Source organism: Candoia aspera, chromosome 5 (genome assembly GCF_035149785.1).
Source record: "Candoia aspera isolate rCanAsp1 chromosome 5, rCanAsp1.hap2, whole genome shotgun sequence".
NCBI lineage: Eukaryota > Metazoa > Chordata > Lepidosauria > Squamata > Boidae > Candoia > Candoia aspera.
Genome location: NC_086157.1, coordinates 32,370,637 through 32,391,441, shown reverse-complemented (window position 1 = coordinate 32,391,441; position 20,805 = coordinate 32,370,637). Strand labels below are relative to the sequence as shown.

At 36.4% G+C, this 20,805-nt stretch overlaps 1 protein-coding gene across 3 annotated transcripts in view; it reads right to left on the bottom strand.

Annotated features, from left to right (window-relative positions):
- Positions 1-20,805, bottom strand: part of SEPTIN10 (septin 10) — a 50,006-nt gene that overhangs the window by 17,809 nt on the left and 11,392 nt on the right. For 2 of the 3 annotated variants that reach the window (XM_063304901.1, XM_063304903.1), the window contains exons 2-8: positions 17,392-17,460; positions 14,949-15,060; positions 12,359-12,554; positions 8,080-8,266; positions 4,411-4,572; positions 1,561-1,657; positions 775-943 (exon numbers count right to left, since the gene is read on the bottom strand). In XM_063304901.1, the coding sequence (XP_063160971.1) occupies positions 775-943; positions 1,561-1,657; positions 4,411-4,572; positions 8,080-8,266; positions 12,359-12,554; positions 14,949-15,060; positions 17,392-17,460 (992 nt within the window). The remainder of the gene's footprint in view (positions 1-774; positions 944-1,560; positions 1,658-4,410; positions 4,573-8,079; positions 8,267-12,358; positions 12,555-14,948; positions 15,061-17,391; positions 17,461-20,805) is intronic. The other variant, XM_063304902.1, reaches the window with a different exon arrangement.

The following is a 20,805-nucleotide window of genomic DNA, read 5'->3' as shown; positions in this document are numbered from 1 at the left end:
TTCTTGAACTTTTATTCTTTCTTACTATTCTTTTTTCTTTAAGTTTAGTTTGTATTAGTTTTTACTACTGTAATCAAAATCCTTAATAAAAAATTATATGCAAAAAAGGAAGACTGCATAAATGACATGGCATCACAAAAATGAATAAGCAACATCCCCTCCAAAAAAGTATAAAAGAAATGCTGAAATGTTTTAGTTATACCCCACTAAAACAAGAATACAATTGACCCACTTTCACAAAACATTCTTGACTAGAAAACATCAATGTTGCTAAAAGCATCACCCCTAGTTTAGAGGAAGCCAGTACTGCTGCAGGACCACAGGAAGCAACAGTACTCAATTCCAAGTGAATTCCAGCACTGACCACTCTTACAGTCTAAGTAGGGCACCTTTCAGAATGGCTGCAGCTTTGCTTGTTTAAATCTTTTGTCTTGAGTGACCATCAGGTCCTCCCAAAGAAATGCTTTCCAATACTTGCTCTGCTGCAAACGCAACTAGAGCAGCTGATGCCACAGTTGCCAGGGAATCTCTCATGCTGGCTAACTGGCCACTGAGGTACAGGTGACGGCCCAAGCAATTTCTTCCAGTTTTTTTAAGCAAACAGTTCAGTTTTTAGCTATACAATTATTTTAAATGCTTGATTTCTACTGATAGTTTTAACAGTTTAAAAAGTTACTTTCCCCTCCTGCTATTACAAGTAAGGAGTTCTAAGAATAAAGAGTGTGAATACATTCTTTTATCACTGAAATATAGAATTTTAAAAAATGTACTTACCTGACAGGTTTGTTTTCTGGACCAGTGTCTCGGAAACCCATTTCTTCTAATTTGCATCGCCGATACAGTTCATAGTGGCGCATGTGAGTCTGTTCTCTGAGGTCTTCCATATTTGTACAAATCAACATTTCCCGGAGTTTCACAAAATCGCAGTGGTTCTCATTCTCCACTACGGAAGTGAATATAGTACAAGTATATTGTTAGCACTTCCTTGGAATATATTCAAAACAGTGCATACAGTAGAAGTACAGCTTTCTAAAAACCTTTTGTAAATAAGCATCACACCAGATCAAAGGAACTCTACCTCCCTGGACATTGCCAAATTCTGTTATGCTGCCAGCAAGGTAAGATCCAAGCTGACTAATTCCCGTTTCTGAACATAGTACAACTCGGCTAACCTTTAAACAATACTGAATAAGTGTGTATGCCTGTCTCTCTCTGTGTGTGCATAGATAGATATACTGTAGATATATCCTACTTCTGTCACAGAATGTTAGTTTTAGGTCTTAGTTTTAGATAAACTAAAATAAAGCTAAGAAACAGTGTTATCTAAAACTGTCTTAATTTTAGATAAACTAAGATAGTTTTAGATAAATAACACTCTGTTTCTTAGCTTTACCTAAGAAAACCTAGAAATATATCTGGTTCCAGAGCGTGAAAAAATAATGTTGAGTCTGTTGTGGAGCCTGTTAAAAAATGTTGCAAAATGCATACTTAATTTGTTAAAAGCAGACCTTTAACCAAAAAATTAATTCTGGATGAGTAAGAATATAAACTCTCATTTACCTTGCACAATGCCCCAAGGATACTGGCGAGCCTTTACAGCTTTGTTACCAATCTTTATCTCTTCTGTACTCCCCACCACAGCAAATGGCAAGTGTCCCTGAAAAGCAGTGAGTAAATTAAATTGCACAGATGAAACCAGAATAAAACATTAGCATGTTGACTAATTTGTACATATATTTTATCATGGATGAGAGGGCCGACTTTGTATGTGTTACTGAAACCTGAATGGGGGGGTTCCCCTCTTGGAAACGTGCCCGTTCAAGTTTCAAGTATGACGTCACTACCCCAGGACAGGGTCAGGGGAGCGGCTATATTTACCTGGGATCTCTTGTAGCTATCAGAGGAGCAGGATGTGAGAGCTTGTTTGTGAACTTGGGAAACTTCTAGGGAACATGTATGCTGATACCTAGTTATACATCTCAACCTCTGGCTGACAAAGTAATGCCACCAAGGTTCTGCCTCATTGTCTAGAGGCTGCTAAGGAACAAACTCAATCTTAGCAAGACCAAGTGGGTGTAGACTGTGGGGCTATCTGGATCCAGAGAGTTTCCATCTTTGGTTCTGAATGGAACTGCACTACCCCAGACAGACCTAGTGTGCAATTTGGGGGCCCTTGTAGCCTCACAGCTCTTGTTGGAAGAGCAGGTGTCAGCTGTTGTTCAGAGGACTTTTGGACAGTTCCATCTTGTGTGCCAACTGCACTCATTCCTGGATCAGGAGGCCCTACCCATGATCACCTCTCATCTGGATTATGGATACGTGCTCTACATGGGGCTGCCCTTGAAGACCACTCAAAAACTGCAGCTGGTGCATAACACAGCAGCGTGAGTACTTATGGGTGTACCTACTTTGCAAGCTGCACTAGTTACCATTGGACTTCCAGGTATGATTCATGGTGCTGGTTGTGCCCCATAAAGCCTTTCATGATACAGTGTTTGGTTATTTGTAGGACTTCCTGTCTCCAATTGTTTCTGCCCATCCAATAAGATCTGACAGGATTTTGTGTCCTGTCACTTAAGCAGCAGCATCTGACAGGGCCCAGAAAGCTTGCCTTCTCTACTGCTGCCCCACCTTGTAGAACAGTGTTCCCCCAGAGGTACAGATGGCTCCAACCCTGCCTTTCAAAAGATGCTAAGGCCTGTTTTTACCCCCAGACACTTAGTTAGGAGGTTAATGCCTGTCTTCATTGTTTTCTATTGTTTTGGTTTAAAGTTGCTCAGCAGAGCAAGTTTTATGATATTTTATACTTGTAATGTTATTTTTTCCTCTGATTATTGTTTACTGTTCTTTATGATATATCCCGGCCTACCACTGTTGAGTGGTTACTGTATATAAAATAAAATTAACACTAGATTAACATAAGCACTAGCTAAAAGCAAGGATCTAATTTTATGAATTACTTAAAATTAGTTAAAATCTCAGTCCTAAGTTACTGGATAAAAAGAAAAGAAAAAAAGGATCATAAAATCCCTATTCCTAGAGAACAATCTTTCTATTTAGGATATTTCCTGCTCATGAGAAAGGATCAGACAGTTTTCTAACTATACTGAGAGAGCAGCTCCTGACCTTCACAGGCTGAAACGTGAACAGGAAATTTTTCACAAATCTCATTTCAACTTTGACAGATATACTGTAAATAACTGAACCTGTCAACCAACCAGTTGAAAAATTATGAACTGCAGAGATACTTATGGAACAATCTGGGTTATTCAAGCATCAACTCCAGAAACACTAAAATAACTGTTCCAGGATGTCAACTGACTTCTGATAACTGAGAAGAATATGTCTGAAAAGCAATCTTAACTCCTGGAAAAAGTGAAGCTGTGATAGCTTCAGGGTAGGGCTCCTACATTAGAGTCACTCTTTCAAAAATGAGGCTACTCTTCCAAATCTTTATCCAAACTTTGGGTTGGTCAGGAGGTCACTGTGCCTCTAAACATTGGCCTGACGAATTTTCTCTCAAGAAGGAACTGCCTCCCATACAGATGACAGTCCTTGATCAAGCAATTTTTAATGTAAGCTGGTAGAGCCTTTCCACTGCCACTATTGCAAAGGGACACAAGTGGGGGGGGGGCGGCAGCTAAGCACTATATTAAGTCTTGTATTGCATCAAGGCCTCATGCTAGATACACCCAATAGGGAATATAGGCATCATCAGAGAATATGAATATTTAATAAATTCATGACATCATCAGTAAAATAGATGCTTACTTTCTCCTCATACCTTCATAGGACAGGTTTTAGAGATTTATAAAAATAAAAAAGGAGTTATTCTCAGCAGAAAGATTGAGAAGGCCTAGCCCTAAAGTGTTTAACAACAGTGATCTGTCTGTCTGCCTGATTGCCTATCTATCTTATATATCTCCACTTCCATAAAGAGGCATGGTGGCTTAGAACAAAAATTAAACATTCACAGTGTAATATAAAGAAGAAAATATCCATAGTAATTTCTAAAAATCAGATCAGGCCTGCAGTTAAGGCAGCCACTGAAGAACTCTCTTCAGCATAAGCACTCAAAAAACCTGGAACCTTAAGATGTGTTCTAGCATGAGTTTCAAATGTATGCTGTGTCACTGATGCAAATTCAATTCAGATCCCATATATGAAGACTGTCTTCTAGGAAAGAAAAATACACTTATTGTGGCTGAATACGTTCTGCTAAAATGTAGTTGGAAGCTGATGAACAGTCCATAAATGGAAGTACAGAATTCTTGAAAAAAACGGGCAACAGTAGTTCCCATTAAAATGCTAACCTCCATACAGCTTTTCCCACCAAAAAAGAAATCAGTAATGGCAGACAATGATAGTCTGTAGTTTAAATAGAGTATATTTTGGCAATAAAATACTTACATTCATCGTAGCATTAATTTTAGCAATGCTCTCATCATCTGTTGGAAACTGGTATATTTGAACTCCATTACTGACCAGCTCACTCATGATTTTGATCTTAAACTTCTGCAGTTCAGATTTAGAAATTGTATCTGCTTTGGCTATAACTGGAATAATATTCACCTATTAAAGAAATCAGGTTGGTATGAAATATGCATACATATCAAAATCCTGGAAAATAATTTGGACCCTTTAGATATCAGTTATTATCCCTGAAAAAAGCTGCTTTTTAGACGGCACAATATACTGCCTTTTTAGAGATACAAGGCAATGCTGTGATAACCTGAACAGCTTTCACCCCATATGTGTAGTTCAGTTAGCCTTTGGCCCATATTAATTAAACTGATCATGTATATTGCAGAAGCTTTTAACATGACCAGATAAAAGTTCCTTAGAAAAAATTATGAGGTATCAACTTTATTAGAAATAATATAAGAACTTACCCTTTAAAGAAAGAAAAAAGAACAATTACTGTCATCAGAATGCATTGGTGCTTGCTACATTTTCATAGAGAAAGATAATGCTATTTTGGGGCTAATTTCATGTAAAAACACTTATTTTTTTAAAAAAAGTATTTACATGCAACCTAACAAACTGCACTAGAATTATTTCTTATGTTTCTTTTGCTTTCTTCAATTAAATGCTAAGCAGGCTTGAATATCTGTGAACAGACAATATTTTAGAAGAAATACTGGCAATCCCAAGTGAAATCTTTGATATGGGTATGAATAATGCAGAAAGGTAGCTTTCATGTCTTCCTGCCATTTTGTTAGAGAAATGAGTATGGCTGCTTGGGGTAAAATGATTCTTTTGTACTGACTGTATCAAGGCTTATAGGTGTTTTCTCCAGATTCAGTAACAAGTTAAAAACCAGATGTATCTTCTTTTTTTTTAAACCTGGCTTTCAAACTAATTAACAGTCTTTTATGACATGTCTCTGCCGTAATAGTTTCTTTGGTTTCTTTACTTACGTTTGGTTAAGAACTGCAAGTGGAAGAACTAGATTAGTGCAAGGAATGGATGGAAATATAAAAGATGTCTAGAAGTGGGGAGGAGGAGGAAGAAATAATCCAAGACCAAAATGGGCTAAAACCAGGGCCCCTTTCCACCCCATCTTGCTACTCCATATATCACTAACAATGAGTATTCTGCTGCCAATTTAGATCAGAAGAAAATCAGATTCCTATGCAATGTGTTTAGTGTCAAACCTGAACAATGTTCAAAAACTGAACGAGTGCTTTAAAATTAAATTATTTTTACATTATATTGCTAAAAAGAATTATTTTTTTAAAAAAGATATAATGTTTTGAAGCTGAAGAGACCTACCTCAAATACTTAATTTCTGTATCAACTCATTCACAACTGTCTTTCAGATGTGGGTGCCTTGCTATCTATTCTTGTGACATCTTCATTAGTACTTAGTCCATATTAAATAGTCAGAAGATGAATCCAGACAGGACTAATGTGATGAGGAGTTAACTTTGTTCAGATGACTGCCCTAGAGTTTTAATTAACTTGCTTATTCAGTTCAGCTACTTATGATAATAAATAGCAACTGTAAAAAAAATGCTTTAAACAGAACTAGCTGAAGCAGTACAAATTAGTATTTAAATATATACAGAACTCATTTTTTCATTCCCTCTGAGGTGTACTTCTCTTAATGTTATTTAGCCTTAAAAGTATGATAAGCAGTTGCTTTAAAAAGCACGGAACATCTTGCTTAATAGAATGGCAGCACAAAGATTATTTCATTGCTGAAAGCGCTTACAGAAAGCCTAGTCCAAAGCTTCAATATTTAGATCAGTGTTTGTCAACCATGGCAACTTTAAGATGGGTGGACTTCAACTCCCAGAACTCTGGGAGTTGGCTGGCTGGGGAATTCTGGGAGTTAAGTCCACACAACTTAAAGTTACCATGGTTGACAAACACTGATTTAGATAGATCCATAACGAATCAGTATAAACCTGAAATATTATACAGACATGTATTCATTTCATAGGAAACTAGACTCTAGTTGGAAGAGACTTCACTGGTCATCTACTCCAACCCACCTTTGATAGCTACTGAGAACCAATTTAAAAACGGGAGTTTACTACTGTTTTAGGCAGACTGTTCTGCTGTTAGGGAGCTCTTATCGTCAGGTCAGGAAATTCCTTTTAATATTCAGCCTAAATGCCTTTCCTTTCCACTTGACCTGTCTCAGTTTCAAAACGAAATAGGCCCACTCACTCTTGAACATGACTAACTTCCAGATATTTATAGACCATGATCATATCTTCCTTTAGTCCTCTAAGATATCAACCAATCCCCCTAAGCCTAGTGAGATCTGCAAATCTGATAAGTACAGTGGTACTTAAAAGCTTGTGAACCCTTCTGAATTTTCAGAGTTTCAAATGTATGCTGTGTCACTGATGCAAATTCAATTCAGATCCCATATATGAAGACTGTCTTCTAGGAAAGAAAAATACACTTATTGTGGCTGAATACGTTCTGCTAAAATGTAGTTGGAAGCTGATGAACAGTCCATAAATGGAAGTACAGAATTCTTGAAAAAAAACGGGCAACAGTAGTTCCCATTAAAATGCTAACCTCCATACAGCTTTTCCCACCAAAAAAGAAATCAGTAATGGCAGACAATGATAGTCTGTAGATTATGGCAAACTCTTCAATTATTTTTTTTTCTTTTGAGCACACTATCTAATTTATCATTAATTTAAAACAGTCCTAATTACAATTATAGTTGAGATTTTTTGTAACTAGAAAATAATTTCAGCATATGCCTCTAGTTATAATGTAGCTACTTGATAACAACTGTTCCTATTTATTTCTTATACACTCTCCCCTCCCCCAACACCCTGATGAAAGGTTGCTTTTGTTTTCCATTACAATTCAACTTTATAATATATAGAAATATTATACATCCAGATCAGCACATTGTTACTTTTAGAAGCACCTTATATCTTACATTAAAACATGTTTAAATTTTATTTTTTTACTTGACTGAAGTTTAGATGTGTTTTTAGAGCAGAGACTATGCACAGACACAAATATATCAGTATCCAAACAGAAGTACTCCTTTGATGTTGAGTAGCTGCCATGACAAAAATGTTAATTAGCTCATGTTTTCTGATGGTCTCTGTAGACCGAATAAATCCAAAGCAGTAAATCAGTTAGGTTTTCTTAATTCTTATTTTCCCAAACAGGAAAAAATCATCCTATATTTCCTAAGAGCAATCTTAGATTGCCAATTTATTTAGCAAGAAAGGTTACATCACTGGGAACATGTAGACTTTTGACTGTATTTAAGCATGGATTTTGCCACAAACACCAATGGCTTATATAAAGTAGGTAAGACAATCCTGTTCTTGTTCTATAACAAAATAACTTTATTCTTGATTTTTTCCCCCAAAATAATTGAATTCTCCTTCTCAGATACACCACGCACAGAGAACTGACCTACTCCTCAAACTGATGCAATGTTTATTTTTACTGAAACCTTTTTCAACGCTAGAATAAAAAAAATTATATTGCATTTTAAAATATCAAACTGAATATCTATTTCATGCTATTACTTTATTTAAAAGGATTGTGTGTTCTGCTGTTCTCCTAAAGTTGATTTTAAAATCTTACCTTGCAGTCAAGATGTTTCATTGTTAACAAATCAAGAGTTTTAAGGGAATGCCCTGTGGGTGAAATGAAATATAGGCACACATGGATGCGGGTATCATGGTAATTATATAAGGAACGCTTAATTTTCAGCTCTTCTTGGAGGTATGCCTCAAATTGTGCATCTATATAATCGACAATTGGCTGATAACTAGGGAGAAAAAGGATCAGTTTTAGAACCAGGAGTTAAATCCCATTCCAATATGCATGAACAAACTGGAGAGGATAATAATAATTTTAACCATTCAACTCTATTTTTATAAAACTTTGCTACATATTAGTAACTCAGAATATTGTAAGCTACATGAACTGTCTTCTTGAAACAATCTTAGAGTTCAAGACAGTTAGCTTATTGAACATTTAGTATTATCACATCTGTCCCTAGATGTATTTCAAGTTTTTCGAACCTTGCACTGAACTTCAGAGACCAGCAACTCTGCCATTCCTTGAAAAATCAGTAACAATTTCCATATAGTTTTCAAGTTTAGAAAAAGAGTAAATGAATATCTATATCACATCATTCTTCAGACTTGATTTACATTTACACTTTGTTACCACCATCACCACCTTGGCATTTCTTAGCCTAATAATATAGCTTAATAGAGTTGAAAAAGTTACCCTCTTATATCTTTCTTCATTTTGGCCTATCTGGTCAACTGTGGCTCCTGCCACAATTAAATTTTCCCATGTTACCATTTACAATGAGAAGCAGCCTTCTGCCTGCTGACTCTTCAAAGTGTCAAAACTAGGCAATTCTGAGTATTAGGAGTGTGCCTCCCATTCTGTTGATCTGAACCAAGCCTAAGCCTGTACAAGGCAATGCAGAATTGGTACGAGCCACCCTGAATTGAACTGAGGAGCTTTAGGAACTATTCAAAATGCTGCAGAAAAGGAGGTGTGATGGTTATATTCATCATATTCATGTCTCTTCTAAATGTCAGCTGGGGACACAGTGGAGTAAATAACTGACGGGTCTATCAATCAGTTACAAGGAATGGTTTGTAGAGGTTTTTCAATCAGAGCAATTTAAAGATGTCTTTTTCATTGGGACATACTAAAAAGATACTATGAATCTTCTCTACAACAGAATCTTTTATTCTAAAAAATGATGGGAAATCATTGGAGACCGAAGCTTCTGTCTGCCTAATAATCTTGCTTGCAGACACTGAGCTTCCCAAGTAGAAACCCAAAAATGTTTGGAAAGTTTGTTGTGAAACTCAGTTCACCTCTGAGGAGTAATAATATCATGGCCATTAGACAATGCCACTATGTAAGAAACGACACACTTGCTCCCAGTAATGACCTGAGTCATGCACTATTGAAAATGCAGAATTCAGATTTATTGAGAATATGTACAGATCAAGAAAAAAGCTGGGATTGAAGATTCCCACCTAAACTATCTAATTAAAAGTTAGCTGACACCCCACTCCCCTGCTTTACTTCTCTTCCCATCTAATTCCAACAGCCGACATGCCAGGCACATATGTCTCTGCTAGTATGACCTTGACTTTTCCCTTTCAGCCCAAACAGAATACTTTCACACTCCTGAAATTTTCCTGCTCCCAACTGGTTCTTGACACGTGTTGACTCATCATGACAGGCGAACACAATCAGACAATTTATCAATCGTTTGAATGTGGAGTCTGACACACTACTAATTTATAGATATTTCTTTCCCCAAAAAGACTGTCAACCTATTTTTGGAAAACTGGTAGAATTTACCCCTATTTTGGGGGCAACTATGCATGCAAATATCATCTAATTCTGTCCAAGAACAGAAAATGTTTTCTAGCGATTACAACAAATCCAAATTTAAAACAGCTTTTTAAAATCAGCAGCTTTCATTTCTTCAGATTCATCTAATATTCCAGCAAAATTCATCCCACTGTGTTATAAAACATTTATTTCATCTAGTGGTATTGATATGACTATTGATCTCAGTGTAGCATAGCATCTCATAAAGCCACTGATAATCATTTCCAAATTGTTTGTTATAGTTGGAAACTATTTCCCTTTTTGGGGAAAAAACAGTAGAGCCACTTCCCTGTGCTAGAAAACCCAAGCTGATGACAGCAATTTCTGATTTAATTCAGAACAAACCAAGCTGTGTTCTGAAGTCCTACAGGAGGGTCCAAATTTAATCTAGTGGGTGTTACTTGTTCCTAGTCAGTATGCAAGCTCCCATTATTATCCATTATGCAGACTGCATAACTTATTCCAATCAGTCTACAATGGAAGGACAGAACATAAGAGTACTAATCCAAACACTGACCACCACTTAGTACTGAGAAACCTAGGAAGGGGGAAAGTATATTTAGCACCAGCTTTTATTGGTTGTGGATTGTAAGGAACAGAGACCGAGAGAGAGAAAGAGATGGAAAAGGCAACCAGAACTGGGCAACCTTTGAATTAGGGGATGCTGATACAATTTGGGAGATGAAGGATGACTTGTCATATTAACCAGTGGGGGGAGTTCCTGGATTTCTGAATGGCAGACAATAATGCATTCCAAAAACTCCTGTCTATGACTATCCCACAGGTATACCAGTTCCACACATTTCATAACTAAAATTCCATCCAGGTACGCTGTTCTACTTCTTAGAACTAACCAGTGATATATACAATCAGTGAAGTCATGTCACAAGCATTGATTCTTGTTTTGCTTGAATATAAATTTGTTCTGCAAAAAAGTTTTTTGTCAGAATACAGAGCCCCCTCTTCGACCCATTCTGCCCTTGTACCTCCTTCCAAATTTTGTAGCTAAGCTGATATAAAACAGTGAAGAAGAGAGCTAATATCTAATCACAAACAAGAAGTTGATACAAGATACTGATGCAAACGAAGAAATTGTGAAAAGAAAACAAGGTTATTTCCTGTATAGAGAAGTGGGGAAAAGAATCAATGAGAAGGATGGGCTGAGATATGAGAAGAGGCGATCTTATATCCTAAGTTTTTTAAAAAAGGAACTGCCTACAGAATGCGGGGGTGGGGAGAAGCCTGGGCTGGACCATCCTACTGGTTCCTATTTTCTCCAGCATCCTCTTTCCCCTGTTTCTGATAGATCATGAAGTACAAAGAAACTGTGTAACATATGGTGGCAATTTAACATCAGCTTACAGCTTGAATATATCAGAAAGAACTTGAGACTCTCCCCTGACCTTCTTCCCCCTTTTCTCTTCCCTCTTTTCTTTCCCTCCCCATTTTCTTGAACTAGGCTGCTTAACTTTCTAATCATTTACCAAACTTCTGATGCTTAATTCTAAAATCACTCACTAAAATTTAGATATTCAATTTTGTAACAATTGCCTAAAATTCAAATAGAAGAAACAATATCTGACCTTTTATAGTCATCCACTAAGCTTTAAGGAATGAAACAGTAAAATCCAAACCTTGTCTGATTCTTAAGCCTCATGCACACAGCTTATTTAAAGAACATAAAGGGCACAATGTTGAATGTTGTGGCATGGCCATGCCTGAGAAGGAATGGAATGCATCACTGAATGAAATACATAGAGTATCTTAGGGGCCAATCTGGTAGGAGTGTTGCTGTGATAATCTAAGGTCACACTTGGTAGAGATATCCATGCAAACAGGAGATATGAGGGGCCAATCTGGCAAGGGTATCACTGTGATATCATGGGACCAGACCTGGTAGAGATTTCAATGGAGGGTGAGGCTGATTTAAGGGCTCAAGCAAGTAACGTGGGAGAGGCATTCCAAGGCAGTGGGTGGGTTGATAAAGTCCCAGTATGGACCCACAAAGAGTTGTATGAGTGGAAAGAAAAGGAAGCATGCTTGTGTATATGCCTAGTCCAAAGAGTGGGCATAACACCAGAATCCAAACAGTCATTCATCTGCAACATTAAAAGATCTTGTTTTTCTTTGAGTAGAATCTGTTGTAAAATAAAATCTGTTATTTTACAACAGATGGAAGCTGCTTACAGCTGCTCAATGAAAAAATGTAGTTGTCACATGCAAGACATTGGTCAAATATAATTTGTTGATCCTGACTAATTCTCTGTTAATATACTAATGAGGAAAACAAAACATCTTCCATTTCAACATATAAGAAGGGACATAGTTTCCAACTATAACAAACAATTTGGAAATGATTATCAGTGGCTTTATGAGATGCTATGCTACACTGAGATCAATAGTCATATCAATACCACTAGATGAAATAAATGTGAATAATCTAGATGGCACATCACCAGGCAGCTTATTTGAATTAGGAGATACTGACCTATCATCTTTGTTTATCTGGTCCCCAAATCCAACTGTATTTACAATTGTCAGCTTCAGCCGGACATTGCTTTCCTGAAGCTCATAGGTCTCAGCTTTAAGTCTTACATTTGGCTGAAAGTGTGTTGACACACGGTCATCAAAAGAGGTATTAAACAAGGTATCAATTAAAGTTGATTTTCCAATTCCTGTTTCTCCTAAAATTAAAGAGAGGTTAAAGAAGTACAGTTATACCACAAATTCACTTGCATAAATGTCACAGAAACACAAAAAGAATAACTTCCATTTAAAAGTAATACAATGAGTTTTGCTGTAACTTCATTATGGATACTATTAGAAATGCCCTTTCTTTTTGCAATTTTTTTATAACAACATCTGAACACTATGCAATGGCATTTCTCAGAAAGACACCACTTGCCCATTAGTTTCACTCTGCAAGCTGCAAGAGCTGTTCCTTCTCATCAAATCTGTATTTCCTTCTGTCTTCCCATCACTTCCATATCTTTGATTCCATTTCAAATTTTCTCCTTTGCTCTATGGGAACAGTATCCAAGCAGCAGCAATTTCTGCAACTTGATTGGCTTCTTTAGGTATGCATTTTATATAAGACATCCAACTTTTAACTCCATTCAGTCTAGGGAGATTTTCTCCACAGAAAATGTCTATTGTGAGCACAACTCTCCTCCGGCTATGTTCCTGGAGCTTAAATAGAGTAATTCTTGGATCAGCCCTCATCTGAAGTGAAATGCTAAAACCAAAGTGCTGAGTTTTACAGAAGATGGCCTCTAACATGTTATTGTTTTGCAAACATCCCATCTCACTCAACTGCCTTAAGACCCTGTCTTCATAAGTTCCTAGCATACTGTACATGGCTTTCTATTCTCTATGTTACTTTCACATCAATCCTCTAAAATAGAATAGCCTGAGAGACGATAACTGAACCAAACTCAATAAGCTCACAATGATTGATCTGAAATGTCCATTTTAATCAATCATATCTATCACTAAACTACACTGCTTAACTCATATTTGCATACTTTTCATAATCATTAGGCTTATAGCCTATCCTGGACTGCTTCAGATGAGGTTCTGAATTTAAAAAGGAACAGTAACATTCATTAAAAGTTTTGTTTGAAAATAATTCACTAATTTCTTTTAACTAGGTAAGTATTTCCTGAAAATACTTAGGAAATGTTTAGGAATGCTCTGGAGGAAAAATGGAATAGTTTCATTAAATAAATCAAATCAAATCGAATTATCCATTCAGTCGTATCCGACCCTTGGTGATTCCATAAGCCAGCTCTCTCCATGATTTCCGACCTTGTACAGCTTCTTCCAGTTACTTTATATGTTGGCCTTGATTACATCCAACCAGTGCGTTCTTTGGTGTCCTCGTCTTTTGCCACTGACTGTTCCAAGCATAACGTCTTTCTCCAACGATGTTGATCTCATGACATGACCAAAGTAACTAAGTCTAAGTTTTGTTATTTTTCCTTCTAGTGACATGTCCGGTTTTATGCACTTCAACACTTCATTATTTGTTATCTTTGCACTCCAAGGGATGCTCAAGAGCCTCCTCCAGCACCATAGTTCAAAAGAATAAATTTTCCTTCTATTCAACTTTTTCATCGTCCAACTTTCACAGCCATATGTAGTTATGGCAAACACAATAGTGAGGACTAGTCTGCATTTATTTGTCAAGCTGACATCCTTGCTTTTCCAAATTTGATTCATACTCATCATTGCTGTGCAACCCAGCATGATTTGGCGTTCAATTTCTTGGCTGCATTCGCCATTTTGATTGACCAGTGATCCTAAAAAGGTGAATTCTTCCACGCATTCCACCTCCTCTCCATCAATTACTATTTTGATGTTTCCATTCTTTGCAGTTGTCATGAACTTTGTCTTTCTGATATTCAGAAAGAGGCCAAACTTCTCGCTTTCTTGAGTCTCATGATTAGGTGCTTTAGGCCTTCCTGGGCCTCTCAGAGGGTTGTATCATCCACATATCAAAGGTTATTGATGTTTCTTCCGCCAATTTTTACCCCAATTTTTGATTCGTCTAGCTCGAGTTTCCTGATGATCACTTAGGCATACAGGTTGAATAAGAAAGGTGACAGAATTAACATAACCCAGCCATGTACACTTGTTCTTCCAGGTGTACATGCCAGTCCTAAGTCTGGACAAATGGGGAGGGTTAAGGAAAGACCTGGCAACCTACCTTGTAAAATTTTTGCCAAGAAAATTCCATGAAAAGGCTCTCAAATGATTAAATAAATACAAAGGCTGTAAAAGTGATGTTAACTATCAAAATAAACCAATGTAGAATTACTGCTAACCCTAAAGAAGCACTAAGCCATCACTTTGTGAAGCTTAAAGGGTGAAAATAATTAAGGAATATAAAATACTTAAGGAATTAAATGTATTTAAGTAAATCAAGGAATTCACTTTAAAAAGGTAAATAAACTTAGTTATGTCACCTTTGAAGCAGTATCCAATGGTCAATAATCTCTCTGTCACTTTCATTGCTTCAGACTTTTCAACAGTATCCATTTAAATTAATTTACACTCCTGACAGCTAAATTACTTACCAATACTGAGAATGTTGAAGCAAAATCCCTGATGGATAGATTTGTTAACCAACTGATCTGGTAAACTATCAAAACCAACATGGCCAGACAAGAATAAGGATCGACAATTCTGCTGAAATGAAACAGTAAAAAATATTGGGTGTAAGACTGCAATACAATATCTATGATACTAGTAAAGATTGCCAAATCTAAACATGATAATACTCTACATATTAACAGATGTCACAATTTAGTTTTTTTCAACCAAATAAAAATCACTGTGGGCAGTTAATTGGCAGAGTTTAAAAGCCTACATGACTGTTACTAATCTGCTGCACAGCTACTAAAAGCTATTCTTTCTCTATCACCCCCAAGGTATGTACTGAAGAGTAATCATTTCCAGTTCTTGAATAAGCAGTAGTCCATACCAACAAGCTCAACGACACTATTCAAGGAGAGGCATGTTTAGATTCCTATCATTCTATTCCATTTTCCGTGTCAGTTCTCCTCCTCAACCCTTTCATTATATCCATCCTTTAGTGCCCGTTTTTGCTTAAACCACTTCTTTTTATTAATCCCTTCAGAAGCTTCCTGCTTCCTTCTCTTTCCTCCTCCTTCCTTCTTGTAATCTTGGGCATCCTTTTTGGTACTTATATTATCAAATCACCTGGCCTTTTACTTGTAGAGCTTTAACTTTAATACAGGCACAACATCTGGCTGCAGGGAACACCAAACCATAAAGAATTAATGGCCTCCCTCCCCCCCCCCACCAAATTGGGCTGTTCCACACATTATGTTCCCTATGGAATACACTGATGATTCTCTCAGCAAACTTAATATATGGCCACAACACATGGGTGTACACTTCCTTAAAATTTAGCAAATGTGCATCTGGAAAAAATGGCCGGGCCATTTTTTCACAACATAAGCATTTATATACATCCATACACATAACTGATGTCGTCTAACTATTAAATGTTGACAACTAGTTGTTGGCAACTAGTTCTGATTGCCACAGATGCCAGCTATCCAAAGTATTCTGACACTCTACAAGAGATTTTGGAGAAACAGAACAGGCATAGAATCTAGCAATTTTCCTTGAAACTGAGGATAAGCTGAAAAAAGCCACCTTTTCCATCTCTTAATCATGTGCACATACTGAAAATTTCTTCTGCTGGGCTTCAGAAAAGACAAGAAGCCTTGTGAATTCTCCCTGCAGCTTCCCTAATGTCTAGTGCTCAGGAGTTATTGAGCCATTCCACTCCCTAAAGTGTCTACAGATATAGAGAACTTCAGGGACTTCTGGTGCTTTGTTTCTCTTGATCAGCACTATGAAGAACTTCTTAGTTCTGATACACCTTTATTTATTCATTCATACAAATTATATGTTGCTCCAGTTCTGGAGACTCTGAGCAGTTTACAATATTAATGTCAGAAGAAGATGTTCTTGACAGTTTAAATCCCAATTCTGAAATATACTCTTCAATAAGTTTCTGGTCATTCCTTAATATATCCAAAATTACTAAGAAATATCACAAGCGTTATGACATTTGTTATGATCTTTAATATATTTAAAATATTAAAATGTCTTCATTAAGCTACCCGTAATGAAGTCTCCTTAGCTAATAAATCTGAAGCACGCACACCACTTGAGAACAGGTTGCTGTGTATCTTCAAGTGGTCATCGGTGCATTCATACATATGGATACTGCACCTGTGCAGAAGCCTCACTGGGAATATTCCATAGCTAAGGAAATTTGGAGCACAAACTCCACCTTACTGCAGATGCCTCTTCTCCTTTCATTCTGAAGGACTGACACAGCAGTCATATCAACAGGAGCACTTAGCAAAGTAGGCACATGAGAGGGGAAAGAGAATGGGGCTGTGTGAATGCATACATGAGCATTCCAGGAACCACAGTTACAACTAAGCTTCCTGCTCCTCTTTGTTGTAGTCTCTGTGTATCTCAGCTATGGGTAAGTAGCAAGCTTATTTTAGGGCAGCAGGCAGATGCCCAAGTCAGTGAGAACTGATGACAGTACTGCTCTGTCAAAGGAAGCATCTTTCTATACCCAAACAATTATCAATGCTGCCATGCAAGTATCTGTTGGCCAGATCAAAGTACAGTTTGAGAAGTGCAGTCCTATGAAACTTAGTCATAGAAACTGGAACTGCTCTGGTGAAATGGCTTTAGACAGCACTTGGCAACAAGAGATTTGTCAATTGATATCCTCTCTGAGTAAGCAGTGTTGTGGCCTCTTTGGGGCCAGAATAAGCAAGTAATTGTTTAGGATGCCCTACAAATATCCAAAGAATGCAAATAATGCTCTGATAATGTAGATGGTAATATGGGGGTGCGGGGAGAGGGAACTTCTATAATGCCATGATAAAGGCATTTAAGCGGCCTCAGACTCTGTTCAATGGAATGGAATAGAATTGAATGAAAAAGAATAGAATTACTCACTTTTCCAGCATCATGATTATCTGCTGGTGGATTAAAGGGTCCTCTCATTCCAATATCAGATTGATAGTGCTGAAATAGTAAATAAAATAATTTTGTAACAGTCAAATTAAAGTAATTTGAAAGAGAAATAATTCTGGTGGTAACAGTAAAACTGCAGAGAATCAGGGAGATGACGTTGAGGGAAATGGCAAGAACCATTACATAAACAAAGAGGGCTGAAATATTCCTTAAGTCCTGGGAAACAAGACAGTACTCGGAAAAGAGTCAGGCAAGCTCCTCCCAGATTCACTGGGGTATGAGAGGGAGGAAAGATAAACACAAGCAGACTTGCAAGATACTGTTGTTACAGCCCATCTCAATAAGGTGTAGTTCTAGTCTTCCTATGAAGTTGGTTTCCTGATCTGGTCAACCTCAAAGGACTGACATAAATGTATTAAAAGGGGATAGTTTTTTTCAGGTAATTACAAGTGTTATAATCAAATATTCTGATTAATTAAGCACTATATTTGTAGAAAACATTGTAATATGGATAGGCAATTCATGGTTCTGAAAATCAGTCTGTAGGCAGACACTTCCCCTGGCACTCAATAGATTTCTTGCTTATCTAATTGTAAAAAATAATTTAAATGACATTTAAATAGGAAGGTAGCATGCTTCAAGGCAAAGCACCAGCCTCTAGTACCATGTCTATTTCCATATATGCCTCTGAGGCTACTTAGCCACTGATATTAAGTAAAAATGGTGGATGGCTATAGCCCAGCACCATATTTGGAAATGTGCCCAGTTGTCCTGAAAAAAAAAAAAGCAAAGTTAAGCTGAGATGGAAGTAACATCCTAGGGAACAACCTCATCAGTATGTACTTTATGAGTAGACATCCCCACCCCAGTAATGGTTTTAGAAAGTACCTCCAACATGTTCTTAAAATTCCAATGTTCCCACCAGCCCCCCCATCCAAGGTTATATACACTTTCCTAAAAACAACAACAGTAAAGAAGCATCCTTATATATTTCTTCTCTTGGAATAAACCAATAGAACAAACTGAATTTACTTCTGGGTAGACACAGATTGCACCACAGTTCTTTCAGAGACAGTATTCAGCATGAAAATGCATTTAATGACTGTTCTAGAGAAAAATAGTATAACTTTTTTCTATGTGGTATCAACATTTGACACTGAGATGTTTAGTAGCTTTACATTTCTAATTCACTAATCCTATGCATTAATAGTTGCAACATAAATTATTTGTATTTTTTATATAATGTGATGTGTTAAAAACTTCAATTTAGAAATAAACCTACCAAAATAATTAATACCATTGACATTATCTTAAAAGGCAAAGACCAAGATTTAAATAGAGGTGACTGGCATTTTACTTCAGGTATGAATCCACCTTAAGAGTCAGTCATAATAAAAGTTCCATGACCTAAACCTGCCACTACACAATAAAGAACAAGGGAAAAACTGTTTGCACATTACAGAACCTAAGTACCAATTAACACAGGCCCTGAAGTGGAGAGTTGGGACCTGTTGCTAAAATACAACTCCTTGCAGCTCTAAGCCAGCATGTTCCAATGCTAAGAACATCACCAGTGATAATTCAACAACTGGAAGATCACTGGCTATCCACTACCTACCCTTGGTCCAGGTACGGATGGGTGATCTTTTTCTTTGAAGTTCCTCTGTTAGAGGCTGTTAGCTGGCAATAGGTAGGGTCAAAGCCAAACAGAGATGGTACACCTTTTCTCTTCCTCCCCAACATGTCTCAAACTGATAGCTCATATGGGACCTTTCAAATTCCATTGAAACCTACCAGCTGCATTTTCCTGCATATGGTTAGCAGTAAGACTGAGATCTGCATTATACCTGATCAGAAAGATTATGATTTTTTAAAAAAACAAGAGTTAAACACTATTCTGTACAATTATCCATCAAGGAAGAGCAGTCAACAACCACTGCACCAGGAAGTCCATGATTTCATAATGTAATTTTAATACCTGAATACTAGGTATTAAGATTCTAGGTATTAAGATATTTTAAAAGTTACATCAGTTTAAAGACTCCAGAAACCCAAAGAGAAACTCAGATCAGTAAAATAACTACATATTTGATACGATGATAAAGATTTTATCAACCTGGAAATTATTTATTACTACCTTATCTGCCGTATTGGGGTTTATTGTCCTGCAACAAGCTTTGTTTTGCCTGCATTTTATAAGGTTAAATTTTTATATATTCTTTTTTATGGAATTTACAAGATTTTTTATAACCACAAGAGGGAGCTCCAACATAAAGGATGTCTAATGTAGCTTTTCAACTTTGGAATGAAACTTAGCATACATTAAGAAATTTTGACTGTAGAAAATGCTTGGACTTTTAGTAGAAGGATTAATGAGGACAGGATTTTTAAAAGTTTCTTTTAAGAGTTTTATGTATAGCTAGGATATTACCTTAAGATTTATATTTATTTTAAAGAAAATCTTTTTTCTTTATGCCTTTTTGTTTAAAATTTTATAGATATCACTGAATTTGAACTATTGAATTTTTTTTCTTATCTAATATTTACTTTTAACTATATAATGTGTTCCAATCCTATTTAATGAAAAGAAATTCTGAACATAACATCACTTTTTATCTCCCTTTAATGAGATGATACAGTAGGGAGGAGACAATAAAAAAAATAAAAATGAGGCCCCACATACTGATTCTTCTGTTACTTTATAGCAAGCGAAATGAGTACAATAGGAGATAACAGATAATGAAAATAATATCAACAAATAATTCAACAAGAATAACAAGATATGAAAAATTGGATCCTTTTAAGGCTTATTTTAATGATAAATCCTATAAATTAATAGCCAAATTAGAGCACCAGGATAAAGAAATTAAAGATTTGAAGACAGAACACCAGGAGTTGTATTCAGTCCAGAGAACCCAAAAGACAGAGCTAAAAAAGTCAGAAGCTAAATTGGAAATAGCTGAAAAAAGGACCTTGTAAAGTTCAGAGGAGTACCTGAGGATTTCAGGAAAGAACATACAGAAAAGAGAAATAAAAAACTTACTCCAAACTTATCTTGGCTTGGTTGTAGATAAAACTTTGGAAATTCAAGAAATTTACAGAATAAATTCATGGATATCATGTAGAAGAAAATTACCATGTGATATGTTTGTTAAATTCACATATCTCAAAACTATATGGAGCAATTAGCTAAATTCTGTTCAAGATTATATCATAAACAGACATCTGATCCAGAAAAGTCTGAAGAATATTTGAATACATTACTACTTAAGAAATTTACATATCAACAAAAGGAGGTTCTTATTAAACCCATAACAAAAGATGAAACTAAAGAATCAATTTTAAAAACTGAAACTAAGAACTTAGGACCTGATGGCATATCTACAAAATACTACA